This window comes from Oncorhynchus clarkii, chromosome 12 (genome assembly GCF_045791955.1).
Source record: "Oncorhynchus clarkii lewisi isolate Uvic-CL-2024 chromosome 12, UVic_Ocla_1.0, whole genome shotgun sequence".
Classification (NCBI taxonomy): Eukaryota; Metazoa; Chordata; class Actinopteri; order Salmoniformes; family Salmonidae; genus Oncorhynchus; species Oncorhynchus clarkii.
Genome location: NC_092158.1, coordinates 93629897 through 93648209, shown reverse-complemented (window position 1 = coordinate 93648209; position 18313 = coordinate 93629897). Strand labels below are relative to the sequence as shown.

General features: G+C 46.7%; 1 protein-coding gene across 2 annotated transcripts in view; it reads left to right on the top strand.

Moving 5' to 3' along the window:
- Nucleotides 1–17791, top strand: part of LOC139422374 (E3 ubiquitin-protein ligase TRAF7) — a 55870-nt gene extending 38079 nt beyond the window's left edge. For both annotated transcript variants that reach the window (XM_071173577.1, XM_071173578.1), the window contains 3 exons: nucleotides 4165–4296; nucleotides 6336–6455; nucleotides 17181–17791. In XM_071173577.1, coding sequence (XP_071029678.1) covers nucleotides 4165–4296; nucleotides 6336–6455; nucleotides 17181–17195 — 267 coding nt within the window. In that variant the 3' untranslated portion in view covers nucleotides 17196–17791. The remainder of the gene's footprint in view (nucleotides 1–4164; nucleotides 4297–6335; nucleotides 6456–17180) is intronic.
- Nucleotides 17792–18313: the final 522 nt, after the last annotated feature.

Genomic DNA, 18313 nt, shown 5'->3' with positions numbered 1-18313 from the left:
GGTTGGACATGGGGCTGTCAGCATCGGGTTGGACATGGGGCTGTCAGCATCGGGTTGGACATGGGGCTGTCAGCATCGGGTTGGACATGGGGCTGTCAGCATCGGGTTGGACATGGGGCTGTCAGCATCGGGTTGGACATGGGGCTGTAGCCATTACCCAGGTCAGCATCGGGTTGGACATGAGGCTGTAGCCATTACCCATGTCAGCATCGGGTTGGACATGAGGCTGTAGCCATTACCCAGATAAGCATCGGGTTGGACATGAGGCTGTAGCCATTACCCATGTCAGCATCGGGTTGGACATGAGGCTGTAGCCATTACCCAGATAAGCATCGGGTTTGACATGAGGCTGTCAGCATTGGGTTGGACATGAGGCTGTAGCCAATACCCAGAACAGCATCGGGTTGGACATGAGGCTGTAGCCATTACCCAGGTCAGCATCGGGTTGGACATGAGGCTGTAGCCATTACCCAGATCAGCATCGGGTTGGACATGAGGCTGTAGCCAATACCCAGATCAGCATCGGGTTGGACATGAGGCTGTAGCCATTACCCATATCAGCATCGGGTTGGACATGAGGCTGTAGCCATTACCCAGATCAGCATCGGGTTGGACATGAGGCTGTAGCCAATACCCAGATCAGCATCGGGTTGGACATGAGGCTGTAGCCATTACCCAGATCAGCATCGGGTTGGACATGAGGCTGTCAGCATCGGGTTGGACATGAGGCTGTAGCCAATACCCAGGTCAGCATCGGGTTGGACATGAGGCTGTCAGCATCGGGTTGGACATGAGGCTGTCAGCATCGGGTTGGACATGGGGCTGTCAGCATCGGGTTGGACATGGGGCTGTCAGCATCGGGTTGGACATGGGGCTGTCAGCATCGGGTTGGACATGGGGCTGTCAGCATCGGGTTGGACATGGGGCTGTCAGCATCGGGTTGGACATGGGGCTGTCAGCATCGGGTTGGACATGGGGCTGTCAGCATCGGGTTGGACATGGGGCTGTCAGCATCGGTTTGGACATGGGGCTGTCAGAATCTGGTTGGACATGGGGCTGTCAGCATCGGGTTGGACATGGGGCTGTAGCCATTACCCAGGTCAGCATCGGGTTGGACATGAGGCTGTAGCCATTACCCATGTCAGCATCGGGTTGGACATGAGGCTGTAGCCATTACCCAGATAAGCATCGGGTTGGACATGAGGCTGTAGCCATTACCCATGTCAGCATCGGGTTGGACATGAGGCTGTAGCCATTACCCAGATAAGCATCGGGTTGGACATGAGGCTGTCAGCATTGGGTTGGACATGAGGCTGTAGCCAATACCCAGATCAGCATCGGGTTGGACATGAGGCTGTAGCCATTACCCAGGTCAGCATCGGGTTGGACATGAGGCTGTAGCCATTACCCAGATCAGCATCGGGTTGGACATGAGGCTGTAGCCAATACCCAGATCAGCATCGGGTTGGACATGAGGCTGTAGCCATTACCCATATCAGCATCGGGTTGGACATGAGGCTGTAGCCATTACCCAGATCAGCATCGGGTTGGACATGAGGCTGTAGCCAATACCCAGATCAGCATCGGGTTGGACATGAGGCTGTCAGCATTGGGTTGGACATGAGGCTGTAGCCAATACCCAGATCAGCATCGGGTTGGACATGAGGCTGTAGCCATTACCCAGGTCAGCATCGGGTTGGACATGAGGCTGTAGCCATTACCCAGATCAGCATCGGGTTGGACATGAGGCTGTAGCCAATACCCAGATCAGCATCGGGTTGGACATGAGGCTGTAGCCATTACCCATATCAGCATCGGGTTGGACATGAGGCTGTAGCCATTACCCAGATCAGCATCGGGTTGGACATGAGGCTGTAGCCAATACCCAGATCAGCATCGGGTTGGACATGAGGCTGTAGCCATTACCCAGATCAGCATCGGGTTGGACATGAGGCTGTAGCCAATACCCAGATCAGCATGGGGTTGGACATGAGGCTGTCAGCATCGGGTTGGACATGAGGCTGTAGCCAATACCCAGATCAGCATCGGGTTGGACATGAGGCTGTAGCCATTACCCAGATCAGCATCGGGTTGGACATGAGGCTGTCAGCATCGGGTTGGACATGAGGCTGTAGCCAATACCCAGGTCAGCATCGGGTTGGACATGAGGCTGTCAGCATCGGGTTGGACATGAGGCTGTCAGCATCGGGTTGGACATGGGGCTGTCAGCATCGGGTTGGACATGGGGCTGTCAGCATCGGGTTGGACATGGGGCTGTCAGCATCGGGTTGGACATGGGGCTGTCAGCATCGGGTTGGACATGGGGCTGTCAGCATCGGGTTGGACATGGGGCTGTCAGCATCGGGTTGGACATGGGGCTGTCAGCATCGGGTTGGACATGGGGCTGTCAGCATCGGTTTGGACATGGGGCTGTCAGAATCTGGTTGGACATGGGGCTGTCAGCATCGGGTTGGACATGGGGCTGTAGCCATTACCCAGGTCAGCATCGGGTTGGACATGAGGCTGTAGCCATTACCCATGTCAGCATCGGGTTGGACATGAGGCTGTAGCCATTACCCAGATAAGCATCGGGTTGGACATGAGGCTGTAGCCATTACCCATGTCAGCATCGGGTTGGACATGAGGCTGTAGCCATTACCCAGATAAGCATCGGGTTGGACATGAGGCTGTCAGCATTGGGTTGGACATGAGGCTGTAGCCAATACCCAGATCAGCATCGGGTTGGACATGAGGCTGTAGCCATTACCCAGGTCAGCATCGGGTTGGACATGAGGCTGTAGCCATTACCCAGATCAGCATCGGGTTGGACATGAGGCTGTAGCCAATACCCAGATCAGCATGGGGTTGGACATGAGGCTGTCAGCATCGGGTTGGACATGAGGCTGTAGCCAATACCCAGATCAGCATCGGGTTGGACATGAGGCTGTAGCCATTACCCAGATCAGCATCGGGTTGGACATGAGGCTGTCAGCATCGGGTTGGACATGAGGCTGTAGCCAATACCCAGATCAGCATCGGGTTGGACATGAGGCTGTAGCCATTACCCAGATCAGCATCGGGTTGGACATGAGGCTGTAGCCAATACCCAGATCAGCATCGGGTTGGACATGAGGCTGTAGCCATTACCCAGATCAGCATCGGGTTGGACATGAGGCTGTAGCCAATACCCAGATCAGCATCGGGTTGGTCATGAGGCTGTAGCCATTACCCAGATCAGCATCGGGTTGGACATGAGGCTGTAGCCAATACCCAGATCAGCATCGGGTTGGACATGAGGCTGTAGCCATTACCCAGATCAGCATCGAGTTGGACATGAGGCTGTAGCCATTACCCAGATCAGCATCGGGTTGGACATGAGGCTGTAGCCATTACCCAGATCAGCATCGGGTTGGTCATGAGGCTGTAGCCATTACCCAGATCAGCATCGGATTGGACATGAGGCTGTAGCCATTACCCAGATCAGCATCGGTTTGGACATGAGGCTGTAGCCATTACCCAGATCAGCATCGGGTTGGACATGAGGCTGTAGCCATTACCCAGATCAGCATCGGGTTGGTCATGAGGCTGTAGCCATTACCCAGATCAGCATCGGGTTGGTCATGAGGCTGTAGCCATTACCCAGATCAGCATCGGTTTGGACATGAGGCTGTAGCCATTACCCAGATCAGCATCGGGTTGGACATGAGGCTGTAGCCATTACCCAGATCAGCATCGGGTTGGACATGAGGCTGTAGCCATTACCCAGATCAGCATCGGGTTGGACATGAGGCTGTAGCCATTACCCATATCAGCATCGGGTTGGACATGAGGCTGTTGGCCTCTCTGATCCAATTCTGATCGCAGTAATTGTTTTTGATATTGTGATATTTATGTGATTTAAAAAAAATAATGATAATGTACTTGGCCAACTTTCTGTCCTGGACAGTAGGGGGCAGTGTTTTTAATGTGGATCCCTGATGTGTTCTCTAGGTCTGGGATATAGAGTCTCAGGTCCGGACCCTAACGGGTCATGTGGGGGACAGTGTTTTTAATGTGGATCCCTGATGTGTTCTCTAGGTCTGGGATATAGAGTCTCAGGTCCGGACCCTAACGGGTCATGTGGGGGACAGTGTTTTTAATGTGGATCCCTGATGTGTTCTCTAGGTCTGGGATATAGAGTCCAAGGAGCAGGTGCGGACCCTAACGGGTCATGTGGGGACAGTGTACGCTCTAGCAGTCATCTCTACACCAGACCAGACCAAGGTGTTCAGCGCCTCCTATGACCGCTCACTCAGGGTAAGTCTGTCTCTCTTTACCGCCTGTCTCTCTTTACGGTCTGTCTCTCTTAGCGTCTGTCTCTCTTAGCGTCTGTCTCTCTGACCGCCTGTCTCTCTTTACCGTCTGTCTCTCTTAGCGTCTGTCTCTCTTAGCGTCTGTCTCTCTTAGCGTCTGTCTCTCTTTACCGCCTGTCTCTCTTTACGGTCTGTCTCTCTTAGCGTCTGTCTCTCTTAGCGTCTGTCTCTCTTAGCGTCTGTCTCTCTGACCGCCTGTCTCTCTTTACCGTCTGTCTCTCTTAGCGTCTGTCTCTCTTAGCGTCTGTCTCTCTTAGCGTCTGTCTCTCTTTACCGCCTGTCTCTCTTTACGGTCTGTCTCTCTTAGCGTCTGTCTCTCTTAGCGTCTGTCTCTCTTAGCGTCTGTCTCTCTGACCGCCTGTCTCTCTTTACCGTCTGTCTCTCTTAGCGTCTGTCTCTCTTAGCGTCTGTCTCTCTTAGCGTCTGTCTCTCTGACCGCCTGTCTCTCTTTTCCGTCTGTCTCTCTTTACCGTCTGTCTCTCTGACCGTCTGTCTCTCTGACCGTCTGTCTCTCTGACCGTCTGTCTCTCTGACCGTCTGTCTCTCTGACCGTCTGTCTCTCTTACCGCCTGTCTCTCTGACCGTCTGTCTCTCTGACCGTCTGTCTCTCTGACCACCTGTCTCTCTGACCGCCTTGTCTCTCTTAGCGTCCTGTCTCTCTTAGCGTCCTGTCTCTCTTAGCGTCCTGTCTCTCTTAGCGTCCTGTCTCTCTTAGCGTCCTGTCTCTCTTACCGCCTGTCTCTCTTACCGCCTGTCTCTCTGACCGTCCTGTCTCTCTGACCGTCCTGTCTCTCTGACCGTCTGTCTCTCTGACCGTCTGTCTCTCTGACCGCCTGTCTCTCTGACCGCCTTGTCTCTCTTAGCGTCCTGTCTCTCTTAGCGTCCTGTCTCTCTGACCGTCCTGTCTCTCTGACCGTCCTGTCTCTCTGACCGTCCTATCTCTCTGACCGTCCTGTCTCTCTGACCGTCTGTCTCGCTTACCGTCTGTCTCTTTTAGCGTCCTGTCTCTCTTAGCATCTGTCTCTCTGACCGTCTGTCTCTCTTATCGTCTGACCACCTGTCTGACCACCATCTATCTGACCTATCTGACCTGTCTGTCCACCATCTATCTGACCTGTCTGTCCACCATCTATCTGACCTGTCTGTCCACCATCTATCTGACCTGTCTGTCCACCATCTATCTGACCTGTCTGTCCACCATCTATCTGACCTGTCTGTCCACTTCCTGTCTGACCTGTCTGACCATCTATCTGACCTGTCTGATTTCTGGTGGCCCAACCCCTTATTAAGACACTATGTTGGTGTTTCCTTTATTTTGGCAGTTACCTGGTGGCCCAACCCCTTATTAAGACACTATGTTGGTGTTTCCTTTATTTTGGCACTTACCTGGTGGCCCAACCCCTTATTAAAGCACTATGTTGGTGTTTCCTTTATTTTGGCACTTACCTGGTGGCCCAACCCCTTACTAAAGCACTATGTTGGTGTTTCCTTTATTTTGGCACTTACCTGGTGGCCCAACCCCTTATTAAAGCACTATGTTGGTGTTTCCTTTATTTTGGCAGTTAACTGGTGGCCCAACCCCTAATTAAGACACTATGTTGGTGTTTCCTTTATTTTGGCAGTTACCTGGTGGCCCAACCCCTTATTAACACTATGTTGGTGTTTCCTTTATTCTGGCAGTTACCTGGTGGCCCAACCCCTTATTAAGACACTATGTTGGTGTTTCCTTTATTCTGGCAGTTACCTGGTGGCCCAACCCCTTATTAAGACACTATGTCGGTGTTTCCTTTATTTTGGCAGTTACCTGGTGGCCCAACCCCTTATTAAGACAGTATGTTGGTGTTTCCTTTATTCTGGCAGTTACCTGGTGGCCCAACCCCTTATTAAGACACTATGTTGGTGTTTCCTTTATTTTGGCAGTTACCTGTAATAATCAACTGTGTGTGTGTTTTTTAAAGTAACCCAGCTTGTGTTTGTCAACAGGTGTGGAGCATGGACAACATGATCTGTACCCAGACCCTCCTCAGACACCAGGGGAGTGTAACCGCCCTGGCCGTCAGCAGGGGGCGCCTGTTCTCTGGAGCTGTGGACAGCACCGTCAAGGTACCCTGTACAGTCTATCAGTTATAACCCTGTACAGTCTATCAGTTAACCAACCCTCTACAGTCTATCAGTTATAACCCTCTACAGTCTATCAGTTATAACCCTCTACAGTCTATCAGTTATAACCCTCTACAGTCTATCAGTTAACCAACCCTCTACAGTCTATCAGTTAACCAACCCTCTACAGTCTATCAGTTATAACCCTCTACAGTCTATCAGTTAACCCCCTACAGTCTATCAGTTAACCAACCCTCTACAGTCTATCAGTTAACCAACCCTCTACAGTCTATCAGTTAACCCACCCTCTACAGTCTATCAGTTACAACCCTCTACAGTCTATCAGTTAACCCACCCTCTACAGTCTATCAGTTATAACCCTCTACAGTCTATCAGTTAACCAACCCTCTACAGTCTATCAGTTAACCCTCTACAGTCTATCAGTTAACCAACCCTCTACAGTCTATCAGTTATAACCCTCTACAGCAGGGGTGTCAAAGTCAAATGGACGGAGGGCCAAATAAAAAAATCAGCTACAAGACGAGGGCCGGACTGTTCGAATGTTCATTGAAACATTTTTAAATGACGCATATAGTCTAGTGAACCTAATTGAACCTACTGAAAACCTAACAAATATATTACAATATGATCAGATAAATAAAGCAATATTTTCTTATGGCTCTGTCAGTAATCTTTAATTTTCAACAGACACAAAAGACAAATTTCCTTTATATAAATATCCCCATAACATGAACATTAAATGAAAGAAACCGGTATTCAAGGCACCATCAGTAGACTATATATTTTCTATTTTAGCAAAAGTGGGCTAAATTTACTTCAAAGAAAAAACAATAATAGCAATTTTCTATCATCCACTCAACTGAAATATTTTTAAAATATAATTGGATTGAAATACAAAAAAATAAAGTGCAAAAATCTATTAATCAAAAACAACACTTTGTTTAAGGAGAAGTAACATGCAGTGAAAACAAATATTAAATTTTAACTTTTAAACTTGAACTGAGTAAAAACTCTAAATATGTGATTGCACAGTAATGTTCACTTGTTTGAGGTTGAGGGTGATACTTGGTGGTGTCCCATCTTTTCCACAAGTTCATCAATGTTCGGGGTAAGGCTCTGAGCTGAAGAAATCCTCAGAATTGAGTGGAGGTGTTCAGCAGTAAGTCGACTTCTGTGTGATGTTTTGTTCAGGTTCATCAAAGAAAACAGTTGTTCACACAGGTATGTGCTGCCAAACATAGACAACGTTTGAGCAGCCTGGATGCGCAGCTGGGGCATTGTGCCGGGGAGGAAACGGGCGAACTCCGCAGCACCCACTGCCGCATATTTTGCCCTCAGTGCATCATTGCATTGGAGGTCAATCAACTCCATTTGGAGGTTTGGTGGTGAGCTTTCCACGTCAACAGCAAATGGGTTACCGAGCAGTTCCAACCTGCTTTTTTGTGCTTCAAAGTCAGCAAATCGGCGTCGAAAGTCAGCGGCAAGCATACCTATTTTATCAGCCAACTGTGTGCTCGGGAACGCACTGGTAGAGAGCTTCTCTTTCATGGTCTGGCAGCTGGGAAAGTGGCTCAAATTTTCTTTCCGCATCTGCGTCTCCCACAGAGTCAGTTTGGTTTTAAATGCCTTCACTGTACTGTACATATCAGAGATGACACGATCCCGACCCTGCAGCTGCAAGTTTATTGCATTCAGATGACTCGTAATGTCACACAGAAAAGCCATTTCACACAGAAACATTTCGTCTCGGAGTTGTGTTGTGTCTTTCCCTTTGCTGTCCAAGAACAGACAAATCTCCTCACGAAGCTCGAAACATCTTTGAAGCACCTTTCCCTGGCTTAGCCATCGCACCTCTGTGTGATAAGGCAAATCACCATGCTCCGTTTCTAACTCCGTCAGAAATGCCTTGAACTGGCGGTGATTCAAACCTTTGGCTCTGATAAAGTTAACTGTGCGCGTGATGATGCTCATTACATGCTCCATTTTCAAGGCTTTACCGCACAACGCTTCCTGGTGTATGATACAATGATAAGCTGTCAGCTCACCTGTCGCGTTTTCCTCTTGCATCTTTTCCCGTATCTTCGCCACCAGTCCGCTCCTGTGTCCACACATCGCAGGTGCTCCGTCGGTTGTCAAACCCACGAGTTTTTCCCAAGGCAGCTCCATCTCATTTACACATCTTGACACCTCTTCATACAAATCATGCCCCGTAGTTGTGCCATGCATAGGACGTAAAGCCAAAAACTCCTCTGTCACGCTTAGGTTGGAGTCCACTCCGCGGATGAAAATTGACAACTGGGCAATGTCAGAAATGTCGGTGCTCTCATCCACAGCCAAGGAATATGCAATAAAATATTTTCCCTTTTTCACAAGCTGCTCTTTTAGATTGATGGACAACTGGTCTACTCTCTCGGCAATGGTGTTTCTGCTCAGACTCACATTTAAAAAGAGTTGCCTTTTTTCTGGGCAAACTTCGTCACAAACTTTAATCATGCAGTTTTTGATGAAATCCCCCTCCGTAAATGGCCGGGCTGATTTAGCGATCTCTTCTGCCAAAATAAAACTGGCCTTGACAGCAGCCTGGCCTTGTGATTTGGCTTTTTTGAACAGAGCCTGTCGAGATTTGAGGCCTCGTTTTAATTCCTCTGCCTTTTGTAGCCTTTGTTCCATGTCCATATTCTTGTTTTTGTCCGCGTGTTTCGTTTCATAATGTCGTCTCAGATTATACTCTTTCAGTACCGCCACACTTTCTCCACACAGAAGACACACAGGTTTTCCAGCTACCTTCGTGAACATATACTCCGACTCCCACCTTGTTTGAAACCCCCGGTTCTCAGTATCCACCTTCCGTTTTGCCATTTTTGATGGGTATCTGAAAGTTAATTTTACTGTGATGCTGACGACTGCTGTGCCAATAAATATTGAAATGAAGCAGCCTACTGCTCGGTGCGTCACCTTTGCATTGTGGGAAATGTAGTATTGGTGCGTGTAAAAGATCTGCGGGCTGCCGGCTTGCTGCGGGCCGGTTCTAATAATAAATCAAGATCATCCCAGGGGCCGTAAAAAACCTTCTTGCGGGCCGGATGTGGCCCGCGGGCCTTGACTCTGACATATGTGCTCTACAGTCTATCAGTTATAACCCTGTACAGTCTATCAGTTATAACCCTCTACAGTCTATCAGTTAACCAACCCTCTACAGTCTATCAGTTATAACCCTTAACCCTCTACAGTCTATCAGTTATAACCCTCTACAGTCTATCAGTTAACCAACCCTCTACAGTCTATCAGTTATAACCCTTAACCCTCTACAGTCTATCAGTTATAACCCTCTACAGTCTATCAGTTATAACCCTCTACAGTCTATCAGTTAACCCTCTACAGTCTATCAGTTAACCAACCCCTCTACAGTCTATCAGTTATAACCCTCTACAGTCTATCAGTTATAACCCTCTACAGTCTATCAGTTAACCAACCCTCTACAGTCTATCAGTTATAACCCTTAACCCTCTACAGTCTATCAGTTATAACCCTCTACAGTCTATCAGTTATAACCCTCTACAGTCTATCAGTTAACCAACCCTCTACAGTCTATCAGTTAACCAACCCTCTACAGTCTATCAGTTATAACCCTCTACAGTCTATCAGTTATAACCCTCTACAGTCTATCAGTTAACCAACCCTCTACAGTCTATCAGTTAACCAACCCTCTACAGTCTATCAGTTAACCCACCCTCTACAGTCTATCAGTTATAACCCTCTACAGTCTATCAGTTAACCAACCCTCTACAGTCTATCAGTTAACCCTCTACAGTCTATCAGTTAACCAACCCTCTACAGTCTATCAGTTAACCAACCCTCTACAGTCTATCAGTTATAACCCTCTACAGTCTATCAGTTATAACCCTCTACAGTCTATCAGTTAACCAACCCTCTACAGTCTATCAGTTAACCAACCCTCTACAGTCTATCAGTTAACCCACCCTCTACAGTCTATCAGTTATAACCCTCTACAGTCTATCAGTTAACCAACCCTCTACAGTCTATCAGTTAACCCTCTACAGTCTATCAGTTAACCAACCCTCTACAGTCTATCAGTTATAACCCTCTACAGTCTATCAGTTATAACCCTGTACAGTCTATCAGTTATAACCCTCTACAGTCTATCAGTTAACCAACCCTCTACAGTCTATCAGTTAACCAACCCTCTGCAGTCTATCAGTTATAACCCTTAACCCTCTACAGTCTATCAGTTATAACCCTCTACAGTCTATCAGTTATAACCCTCTACAGTCTATCAGTTAACCAACCCTCTACAGTCTATCAGTTAACCAACCCTCTACAGTCTATCAGTTATAACCCTCTACAGTCTATCAGTTATAACCCTCTACAGTCTATCAGTTAACCAACCCTCTACAGTCTATCAGTTATAACCCTCTACAGTCTCTCAGTTAACCAACCCTCTACAGTCTATCAGTTAACCCTCTACAGTCTATCAGTTAACCCTCTACAGTCTATCAGTTAACCAACCCTCTACAGTCTATCAGTTAACCAACCCTCTACAGTCTATCAGTTATAACCCTCTACAGTCTATCAGTTAACCAACCCTCTACAGTCTATCAGTTATAACCCTTAACCCTCTACAGTCTATCAGTTATAACCCTCTACAGTCTATCAGTTATAACCCTCTACAGTCTATCAGTTAACCAACCCTCTACAGTCTATCAGTTATAACCCTCTACAGTCTATCAGTTAACCAACCCTCTACAGTCTATCAGTTATAACCCTTAACCCTCTACAGTCTATCAGTTATAACCCTCTACAGTCTATCAGTTATAACCCTCTACAGTCTATCAGTTAACCAACCCTCTACAGTCTATCAGTTATAACCCTCTACAGTCTATCAGTTATAACCCTCTACAGTCTATCAGTTAACCAACCCTCTACAGTCTATCAGTTAACCAACCCTCTACAGTCTATCAGTTATAACCCTCTACAGTCTCTCAGTTAACCAACCCTCTACAGTCTATCAGTTAACCCTCTACAGTCTATCAGTTAGCCAACCCTCTACAGTCTATCAGTTATAACCCTCTACAGTCTCTCAGTTAACCAACCCTCTACAGTCTATCAGTTAACCCTCTACAGTCTATCAGTTAACCAACCCTCTACAGTCTATCAGTTAACCAACCCTCTACAGTCTATCAGTTATAACCCTCTACAGTCTATCAGTTAACCAACCCTCTACAGTCTATCAGTTATAACCCTTAACCCTCTACAGTCTATCAGTTAACCAACCCTCTACAGTCTATCAGTTAACCAACCCTCTACAGTCTATCAGTTATAACCCTCTACAGTCTATCAGTTATAACCCTCTACAGTCTATCAGTTAACCAACCCTCTACAGTCTATCAGTTAACCAACCCTCTACAGTCTATCAGTTATAACCCTCTACAGTCTATCAGTTAACCAACCCTCTACAGTCTATCAGTTAACCAACCCTCTACAGTCTATCAGTTATAACCCTCTACAGTCTATCAGTTAACCAACCCTCTACAGTCTATCAGTTAACCAACCCTCTACAGTCTATCAGTTATAACCCTCTACAGTCTATCAGTTAACCAACCCTCTACAGTCTATCAGTTATAACCCTCTACAGTCTATCAGTTAACCAACCCTCTACAGTCTATCAGTTATAACCCTCTACAGTCTATCAGTTATAACCCTCTACAGTCTATCAGTTAACCAACCCTCTACAGTCTATCAGTTATAACCCTCTACAGTCTATCAGTTAACCAACCCTCTACAGTCTATCAGTTAACCAACCCTCTACAGTCTATCAGTTATAACCCTCTACAGTCTATCAGTTATAACCCTCTACAGTCTATCAGTTAACCAACCCTCTACAGTCTATCAGTTATAACCCTCTACAGTCTATCAGTTAACCAACCCTCTACAGTCTATCAGTTATAACCCTCTACAGTCTATCAGTTATAACCCTCTACAGTCTATCAGTTATAACCCTCTACAGTCTATCAGTTAACCAACCCTCTACAGTCTATCAGTTAACCAACCCTCTACAGTCTATCAGTTATAACCCTCTACAGTCTATCAGTTAACCAACCCTCTACAGTCTATCAGTTAACCAACCCTCTACAGTCTATCAGTTAACCAACCCTCTACAGTCTATCAGTTATAACCCTCTACAGTCTATCAGTTAACCAACCCTCTACAGTCTATCAGTTAACCAACCCTCTACAGTCTATCAGTTATAACCCTCTACAGTCTATCAGTTAACCAACCCTCTACAGTCTATCAGTTATAACCCTCTACAGTCTATCAGTTAACCAACCCTCTACAGTCTATCAGTTATAACCCTCTACAGTCTATCAGTTATAACCCTCTACAGTCTATCAGTTAACCAACCCTCTACAGTCTATCAGTTATAACCCTCTACAGTCTATCAGTTAACCAACCCCTCTACAGTCTATCAGTTATAACCCTCTACAGTCTATCAGTTATAACCCTCTACAGTCTATCAGTTAACCAACCCCTCTACAGTCTATCAGTTATAACCCTCTACAGTCTATCAGTTATAACCCTCTACAGTCTATCAGTTAACCAACCCTCTACAGTCTATCAGTTATAACCCTTAACCCTCTACAGTCTATCAGTTATAACCCTCTACAGTCTATCAGTTAACCAACCCTCTACAGTCTATCAGTTATAACCCTTAACCCTCTACAGTCTATCAGTTATAACCCTCTACAGTCTATCAGTTATAACCCTCTACAGTCTATCAGTTAACCAACCCTCTACAGTCTATCAGTTAACCAACCCTCTACAGTCTATCAGTTATAACCCTCTACAGTCTATCAGTTATAACCCTCTACAGTCTATCAGTTAACCAACCCTCTACAGTCTATCAGTTAACCAACCCTCTACAGTCTATCAGTTAACCCACCCTCTACAGTCTATCAGTTATAACCCTCTACAGTCTATCAGTTAACCAACCCTCTACAGTCTATCAGTTAACCCTCTACAGTCTATCAGTTAACCAACCCTCTACAGTCTATCAGTTAACCAACCCTCTACAGTCTATCAGTTATAACCCTCTACAGTCTATCAGTTATAACCCTCTACAGTCTATCAGTTAACCAACCCTCTACAGTCTATCAGTTAACCAACCCTCTACAGTCTATCAGTTAACCCACCCTCTACAGTCTATCAGTTATAACCCTCTACAGTCTATCAGTTAACCAACCCTCTACAGTCTATCAGTTAACCCTCTACAGTCTATCAGTTAACCAACCCTCTACAGTCTATCAGTTATAACCCTCTACAGTCTATCAGTTATAACCCTCTGTACAGTCTATCAGTTATAACCCTCTACAGTCTACAGTCTATCAGTTAACCAACCCTCTACAGTCTATCAGTTAACCAACCCTCTGCAGTCTATCAGTTATAACCCTTAACCCTCTACAGTCTATCAGTTATAACCCTCTACAGTCTATCAGTTATAACCCTCTACAGTCTATCAGTTAACCAACCCTCTACAGTCTATCAGTTAACCAACCCTCTACAGTCTATCAGTTATAACCCTCTACAGTCTATCAGTTATAACCCTCTACAGTCTATCAGTTAACCAACCCTCTACAGTCTATCAGTTATAACCCTCTACAGTCTCTCAGTTAACCAACCCTCTACAGTCTATCAGTTAACCCTCTACAGTCTATCAGTTAACCAACCCTCTACAGTCTATCAGTTATAACCCTCTACAGTCTATCAGTTAACCAACCCTCTACAGTCTATCAGTTATAACCCTTAACCCTCTACAGTCTATCAGTTATAACCCTCTACAGTCTATCAGTTATAACCCTCTACAGTCTATCAGTTAACCAACCCTCTACAGTCTATCAGTTATAACCCTCTACAGTCTATCAGTTATAACCCTTAACCCTCTACAGTCTATCAGTTATAACCCTCTACAGTCTATCAGTTATAACCCTCTACAGTCTATCAGTTAACCAACCCTCTACAGTCTATCAGTAACCAACCCTCTACAGTCTATCAGTTATAACCCTCTACAGTCTATCAGTTAACCAACCCTCTACAGTCTATCAGTTAACCAACCCTCTACAGTCTATCAGTTATAACCCTCTACAGTCTATCAGTTATAACCCTACAGTCTACACCAACCCTCTACAGTCTATCAGTTAACCCTCTACAGTCTATCAGTTAGCCAACCCTCTACAGTCTATCAGTTAACCAACCCTCTACAGTCTATCAGTTATAACCCTCTACAGTCTATCAGTTATAACCCTCTACAGTCTATCAGTTAACCAACCCTCTACAGTCTATCAGTTAACCAACCCTCTACAGTCTATCAGTTATAACCCTCTACAGTCTATCAGTTATAACCCTCTACAGTCTATCAGTTAACCAACCCTCTACAGTCTATCAGTTAACCAACCCTCTACAGTCTATCAGTTATAACCCTCTACAGTCTATCAGTTAACCAACCCTCTACAGTCTATCAGTTAACCAACCCTCTACAGTCTATCAGTTATAACCCTCTACAGTCTATCAGTTAACCAACCCTCTACAGTCTATCAGTTAACCAACCCTCTACAGTCTATCAGTTATAACCCTCTACAGTCTATCAGTTAACCAACCCTCTACAGTCTATCAGTTATAACCCTCTACAGTCTATCAGTTAACCAACCCTCTACAGTCTATCAGTTATAACCCTCTACAGTCTATCAGTTAACCAACCCTCTACAGTCTATCAGTTATAACCCTCTACAGTCTATCAGTTAACCAACCCTCTACAGTCTATCAGTTAACCAACCCTCTACAGTCTATCAGTTATAACCCTCTACAGTCTATCAGTTATAACCCTCTACAGTCTATCAGTTAACCAACCCTCTACAGTCTATCAGTTATAACCCTCTACAGTCTATCAGTTAACCAACCCTCTACAGTCTATCAGTTATAACCCTCTACAGTCTATCAGTTATAACCCTCTACAGTCTATCAGTTATAACCCTCTACAGTCTATCAGTTATAACCCTCTACAGTCTATCAGTTAACCAACCCTCTACAGTCTATCAGTTAACCAACCCTCTACAGTCTATCAGTTATAACCCTCTACAGTCTATCAGTTAACCAACCCTCTACAGTCTATCAGTTAACCAACCCTCTACAGTCTATCAGTTAACCAACCCTCTACAGTCTATCAGTTATAACCCTCTACAGTCTATCAGTTAACCAACCCTCTACAGTCTATCAGTTAACCAACCCTCTACAGTCTATCAGTTATAACCCTCTACAGTCTATCAGTTAACCAACCCTCTACAGTCTATCAGTTATAACCCTCTACAGTCTATCAGTTAACCAACCCTCTACAGTCTATCAGTTATAACCCTCTACAGTCTATCAGTTATAACCCTCTACAGTCTATCAGTTAACCAACCCTCTACAGTCTATCAGTTATAACCCTCTACAGTCTATCAGTTAACCAACCCTCTACAGTCTATCAGTTAACCAACCCTCTACAGTCTATCAGTTATAACCCTCTACAGTCTATCAGTTAACCAACCCTCTACAGTCTATCAGTTATAACCCTCTACAGTCTATCAGTTATAACCCTCTACAGTCTATCAGTTAACCAACCCTCTACAGTCTATCAGTTATAACCCTCTACAGTCTATCAGTTAACCAACCCTCTACAGTCTATCAGTTATAACCCTCTACAGTCTATCAGTTATAACCCTCTACAGTCTATCAGTTATAACCCTCTACAGTCTATCAGTTAACCAACCCTCTACAGTCTATCAGTTAACCAACCCTCTACTAAAGATAACATATGGTATACTTGTTGTGTTTTAAGAAGGTCATTCAGTGGTTCGTTTGATTTCGAATTTTTAAGGTATCAAAACAGTTTTTAAATGATGTGATGAAACATTGAATTTAGCATTACTGCTATTAGCCCGTACGAAAGCATTTTAAATAATATTTCACTACATGGAACAACGGCTGGTCCCAAAATAAATGGAAAGGAAGTTCAGCATCATTCACACCCTCTTCAGCTTTTAGCCACGCCCATTCAGCATCGTTCACACCCTCTTCAGCTTTTAGCCACGCCCGTTCAGCATCGCTCACACCCTCTTTAAGCCTTTAGCCACGCCCATTCAGCATCGTTCACACCCTCTTTAAGCATTTAGCCACGCCCATTCAGCATCGTTCACACCCTCTTCAGTTTTTAGCCCCTCCCATTCAGCATCGTTCACACCCTCTTCAGCTTTTAGCCCCGCCCATCTCATTTCTCTCTCGGAGCGCACACCTGACGCTCTGGCCAATGATTTGTTTACCTCGGAATAACATGAAAACAGCCAAACCAGCCCTGCTGGCAACAATTTCATTTTGCTTTTTGGCCAACGTTTACTTACACCAGCCATACTTTAGCTTAAGACATGCTAGCTAGCTAGCTAGGTAAACAGTGTTTTAAGATCACAAACGTCAGCTAACGTTTGCTAATGAGCCAGCCAGCTAACGTTAGCTAGTTAAACAACAATGAACAAAGTGCCAACAATGTCAATATCTCTCTCTCTCTCTGTCTGTGTCTCTGTCTCTCTCTCTCTCTCTCTCTGTCTCTCTCTCTCTCTGTCTCTGTCTCTCTCTCTCTCTCTCTCTGTCTTTCTGTGTCTCTAGGTGTGGACATGTTAGAGGATGCTGATTGGTTTGAGAGGTTGCTGTCGAGGAGAGCAGCTGTATGTTCCCACCTCAGTGGACCACCCTGTGTCAAACGGACCATATGAACTCTGACACACACACACACACACACACTGATTGGTTCATCATCCTTCAAGATCATGACTGTTTTTAATATCTCTACTATATGAACTTTAACCCCGTGGGCGGGGTCTGAAGTGATCACGACCTTTGTGTCCTTAGCCCAGTGCATTATGGGTGGAGCTGCCATACCTTAGCTCTGCCCACTGACGACACCAGCCCTCCCCTGATTGGGACAATGCCAGAACTGTGTACTGAAGACTTGTTAGCTCCCCAAGTTAATGCCTTGGCTTCAGTTCAGTCTGACCCGGGGGACTGGACCGGTACTGACCCGGTGGACTGGACCGGTACTGACCCGGGGGGACTGGACCGGTACTGACCCGGTGGACTGGACCGGTACTGACTGGACCGTTACTGACCTGGGGGACTGGACCGGTACTGACCCGGGGGACTGGACTGGTACTGACCCGGGGGGACTGGACCGGTACTGACCCGGGGGACTGGACCGGTACTGACCCGGGGGACTGGACCGGTACTGACCCGGGGGGACTGGACCGGTACTGACCCGGGGGACTGGGCCGGTACTGACCCGGGGGACTGGACCGTTACTGACCCGGGGGGACTGGACCGTTACTGACCCGGGGGGACTGGACTGTTACTGACCCGGGGGGACTGGACCGTTACTGACCCGGGGGGACTGGACCGTTACTGACCCGGGGGGACTGGACTGTTACTGACCCGGGGGGACTGGACCGTTACTGACCCGGGGGACTGGACCGGTACTGGACCGGTACTGACCCGGGGGGACTGGACCGGTACTGACCCGGGGGGACTGGACCGGTACTGACCCGGGGGGACTGGACCGGTACTGACCCGGGGGGACTGGACCGGTACTGACCCGGGGGACTGGACCGGTACTGACCCGGGGGGACTGGACCGGTACTGACCCGGGGGGACTGGACCGGTACTGACCCGGGGGGACTGGACCGGTACTGACCCGGGGGACTGGACCGGTACTGACTCGGGGGACTGGACCGGTACTGACCCGGGGG